Source organism: Limulus polyphemus, unplaced genomic scaffold (assembly GCF_000517525.1).
Source record: "Limulus polyphemus unplaced genomic scaffold, Limulus_polyphemus-2.1.2 Scaffold3620, whole genome shotgun sequence".
In the NCBI taxonomy this organism is placed as follows: Eukaryota; Metazoa; Arthropoda; class Merostomata; order Xiphosura; family Limulidae; genus Limulus; species Limulus polyphemus.
Genome location: NW_013669230.1, coordinates 81,918 through 87,358, shown reverse-complemented (window position 1 = coordinate 87,358; position 5,441 = coordinate 81,918). Strand labels below are relative to the sequence as shown.

At 31.2% G+C, this 5,441-nt stretch overlaps 1 protein-coding gene across 1 annotated transcript in view; it reads left to right on the top strand.

Moving 5' to 3' along the window:
• Positions 1-1,470: 1,470 nt before the first annotated feature.
• The window catches only part of LOC106469699 (nose resistant to fluoxetine protein 6-like), a 74,145-nt gene continuing 70,174 nt past the window's right edge, over positions 1,471-5,441 (top strand). Inside the window, exon 1 of the mRNA XM_022398276.1 lies at positions 1,471-1,663. Coding sequence (XP_022253984.1) covers positions 1,471-1,663 — 193 coding nt within the window. The remainder of the gene's footprint in view (positions 1,664-5,441) is intronic.

Below are 5,441 nucleotides of genomic sequence, written 5' to 3'. Positions count from 1 at the left end.
TCTATAAAAAACATCTCGCTTTGGTATGTTATTAAAGCTCATAGTTGTGGTAGCCACTGAAGAGGAAACATGAATATATCTTGAAGTGTGACAAATTACTTTACAGACTTAAATCTAATATGAAAGTTGAGAATTACCTACGCATTATTCGTATTTATTTTTAAAAGAGGATAGCCGATTTTCATACTTCTTCAAAAAATGTAAAATAAATTGTTTACACCAAGTTAAGCAGTTATGCCACTATTATATTTTTCTTTAATAAATTGTTAAATGTGTTTTTTGATAAAACAAAATGCCCAATAAAATCATGTTTCATTCAAATTATAAGTTAAAAGCGGAAGTAAATGTAATAATCATTTTGAGACTAATATATTTAAAAATATATCTATATATATATATATAACTTATAACAGCACAGTAACACAAAGAACAAGCGATTCAAAACTTAATATGGGGATTAAGTTTACTCTAATAACTTTGTTTTGGATATTCGTGCAAAGGCACACAAGGGTTATCTACACATAGCCTTCCCTAATTTTGAACTTATAGACTAGGTGGAAGGCAGCTAGTCAACATTAACCATCGCCACCTCTTGGGCTATTCTTGTCTAACCGAATAGTGGGATTTGACCATCACTCTTAGAATGAACCATTGACCCTAGATTCGCAGTCCATCACGCTACCAACTTAGCCATACTTTGCTTCACTCTAATAATATAAATTTATTGTAAACTTTGCAAGTACCTTCCTACATTATAGATTCGATATTTAATGAGTAATAATACTTAAACTGAATTAATATTATTATATGGAAAATGTCACCTAACTATGATTAAATATATCTTTAGATTAGGTACATGAAATTATCCACAAAGTTAAACAGGAATAGAATAAGAAATGTTACTTCGTGCAGAAATATACAAGTTACTTTAATCACTGTCACGCTTTTAAAACAGTTAGAAATGAAGAGACCAAGGAATTAATTTATAGTATTAAACTGTTCTCTGTAATCATTGCATTAAAGTTTATTGGAGTTCGTAATGTCGATATTGGAACACTTTTCCTGGTTTTAGAAATTTTAGTAACGAAACATAAACCGACTTACCAACTGGGAACAAATATCGTTCCAGATCGAAAGTTTAAGTATTTTTAGGTCATTTTTTTTACATGACCACACAGCGCATTTTACTTTAACGACAAAAGAAGGATGCATTTTCTAGGACACTGCTGCTTTATATATATATATATATATATATATATGGCACAACTGAAAATAGTGCAAGGTATAAATAAGTTGCATTTCAGATTAAATTGGTATAAAACAAACATTCACTGTCATACATCACATAGAGGGAAGATGGTGGTGTGGATGTCTGTAAAATCTTTAGTGGTTATTTTCTTAGTGTGTACTATATTCGAAACTACTAGTCTATCCACTCAAAACCGAAAAGAAACCAAATATGATCCTAAAATGACATCAGGTGTTATTCAGCAATGGAAAGATTTTGAAAAGAGGCTTCAGGATTGGATGTATAAGTGGGTGAGTCTTTATCAACCATTTGTTCAGACTGTTCTCCAAGAAGAAAATGTTACAACAAAATGCACCAATGATGTTCATCTATTACTTGAAGACTTGAAAGAACTTAAAACATGGGCCTTTGAAAGTGAGTGTTCGCATTTAAATCAAGTTATAATGTCTTAAAAATGCACTAAAAACAATCTTATCAACAACTAATAAACAAAAGGGTATAGTGTTTGGATAGGAAAGATAATTACATTTTCACTTCTGCAACATTTCACTTTTTTTTTGCATTTCGTCCATATCAAACAACTTATTGTTGAGTAAAAGGAATCAAAATTTAAAATAAAGAAAAATTGTAGCTCACGCATGATTTTACAGTTACAGATACAAATATTATTCTTTGTAAATTTTATAATGATAACATTTCCGTGTCTTAACGACTCGTGGAAATATTTTTATTTAATTGTAATAGAGAGTGAAATAAAACAACATAAGGTATCATTTAGGGTAAAGTAACATTACAAAACGTAATATACTTAGTCAAATAAGTTATTTTTCATTTGCAAAGATTATCTAGAAATAATAGATGTTTAACTCCCATGTACAGTAATGTGTTCATAAACATTATTATGGCGGAAATGTTTGACATTGTAAAAATATTGAGGCTTTGAATTTGTTTTTTTGTTTTTGTTAATCACAAAGCCACACACAATGGACTATCTGTGTTGTGTCCATAACAGGTTTCGAAACAGGTCCCTACCGATGTATGATGGCGCTCTGTGCAACATATAAATTCGGCGTACTCTTATTATTCTAAATAGTTACAATATATTATATAAAATATTGTAACTATTATAAAGTATAATGTTGAAATATATCTATATCGTACGTACATTCAGTTTATCTTTCACTTTGTTCAGCCAATCGGGCAATTGTTGCCCCCCTTCGAGTTGGCGCCCTGTGATGTCTTGAATGTTCTAGAGATTTACGCAAAAACAAAATACTGAATAAAAACATCAATGAGTTATCTAGTCAATAATGAGTTAATAAGACAGTGAGATAGTTAGTCATTGAGTCAGTTAACTAGTTAGTAAGCCAGCTCAATATTGTACATTTTTGACTTAGTTCCGTAGATATTAGGGGAAATTTAATAAGTAACTTTGAGTTTCATTCTTGAATTAAGCCTATCGTTTGGTTTTCGTTAACTACTGAAACCGTACATGTATAAAACTTTCCGGTTAAGAAATAAAACGTTTTCCTTTTCCTCAAGTTGACTGGAGTTTGGATTATATTGTTATTGTTGCTAGGGCGGATAGTTCGTGACGTCATACTCTCACATTGCGTCACTAGAGAGCGTGTTGCTAGGGTCAAAAAGCTTCAAAGTGTACGAGGATAAGGTGATCTAGATTAATAGATATCAACGTGTCTCAACATATAATAATGTCATTAATTTTAATTTTTATAGAAATATATATTTCATCTAATTTGCTAACTTACTTTCTTACAATTATATTAGTGTATCTTAAGTAGTCCTGAAAAGGACTATTTCATATTGTTTTATAAGTAAATTATGCAAACTCTACACATGTTTTGCTAAATATAAAGTTTAACTTTACGTTTTATTTACATTCTTATACTAATAGATTTATGTAAGCTTAAAAGAATCCATTTCTTATGGTCTTTTAAATAAAATATTCAAACTTTAGATATATATCGTTCATATTACATTACGAAAACAAAAATTACTATTTCAATCTCTTTAGCTCTTATCATTAGTTTTATCATTATGGTCAACTTTATAGTTTTCATCTGAACAAGGATAATTAAAATTAATATTTCATCTCATGCATAATACACTTTCTATAATTGTACAACTTTATCTTACATAGTCATGAAAATGACTGTTTCGTATTGTTTTATGAGTAAATTATTCAGACTCTACGTATATAACGTATATAACACATGTTTTGTTGATTTTAAAGTTTGATCTTACTGATTACATATATTTTTATATTATCAATCTATGCAAAATTCCAGTCACTTTAGTAAGTTTTCAGATTTTCTAATATAATAAATTAAATAGTATAGTTACCATTTTAGTCACTATCATTTGCTGAAGGACATTCAATTTGAAGTACAAATATATATATAATTTTGGACGTACCATACCTTTAAAATTCATAATACTTTGTTATTTTACAGTGCAATATATTTGATACATAAGTATAACTGAACGTTCTAAATACTTAACACAAAAATATAAAGTTGTTGACGTAATCATATTTTGAAACACGTTGACATCTGTTGATCTACAACACCGTCTGGTGGTTCGTTCGGTAACCTCATTTTCCCACACTTTGGAATTTTCTGACCCTAGCAACACGCCCTCTGATGACACAACTTAGAACTATGACGTCATGATCTATCGCCTCTAGCAATGCTTGTTTGTTTGTTTGAAGTTAAGCACAAAGCTACACAATGGGCTATTTGTGCTTTGCCCACCACGGTAATCGAAACCCGGTTTCTAGCGTTGTAAGTCCGCAGACATGCCGCTGTGCCATTGGGGGCCTTTAGCAATGCACCCCTACTAATACGGTCATTGGCGTCGCTTTGCGGAATTATGACGTCACCTGACCTACTGAGGCAGCCAATCAGAAGTGCAACAGATGTGCTAACTACGTTTTGAAATTTCATTTACTACATTGTCTTCAGTGGTTCTATATTTCATACAAGATTATTAAAAATTGTTAATTTAGAAAGGGGGTAATAGGGATTTCCATAAAATACAGAAACAAGATAGGTAGCTTAAAATGAAAGTGCAATTACCAAAAAAAAGTAATCAAACAAGCTCAAGGTTTGAGATATAGTGATGACATTAATTCCTCAAGCTACAAATCCCTATTTTGGCTCTTCTAAATATTACAGCTCTTAGACATGGAGTCAAAATAGGGCTTTGTAGCTTGAGGAAATAATGTCAGTACTGTTAGTCTCTAGTCCGTTTGTTAATTTTTTTAATTCCTTCTGAAGAGAACTTCAGCGATACAAGTCCTTCCTTAAATAAAACTAGTTTATTCCTTCTCAATACAACTTTGCAATACACTTAATTCCCACAGTCAGTTATATAATTCACAACGAACGATTCACGTGCTTGCCTCAATTGTCCGTCTCTATCCCTGTTTGCAATTCAATTCCATTGTTGCCGTCACTTTTTACCGGTCTTATATACAAAAACGTACATCTGGAGATCACTCGAGGCTTCACGAACGGACATGAATTTTCTAGAAGCTCATGACGTGTTACTAGCTTCACATGACTTCCGCTGTCGTAACAATACTATATCTCAAACCTTAAGCGTCTCTGCTTACTAGTTTGACGATTGCATTTTCACCTTAAGCTACCTACATTGTTTCTTTATTTTTTCAAAATCCCTATTCACCGTTTTTAAATTATTTTTTCTAATGATCTTGTTTCTTTAGTTTTTTTATGTCCATCATGGACATAAATATGTATAATAGCTATATTGTTCTATTTGAAACAGTTTAATTTAATGAAATACGTAGTTGGTGTATGATGCTCTCTCGGGAAACAATGACAACTTCTGGATTGGCTTCATGCATATTACATGGTTATTGCTCCTGATATCATTGCCACAATGTTATCATTGAGAGTAGTACTGTATGCATGGTCACTATGATGTATTGTTATGTACATGCTTGTAATATATATATATATATTTACTTTATTTATACCCTATAGCTGTATTGGAAATCTGTGAACACTGGATTGGAGTTGAGTACTGAACTACAGTGGAATGGTGCACTGACTGGATTTTGTTACCATATGAGTTTTATACATGTATGCACATGCAATGCATGTTGGCTAGTATGTATATATATATATATATATATATATATACACAT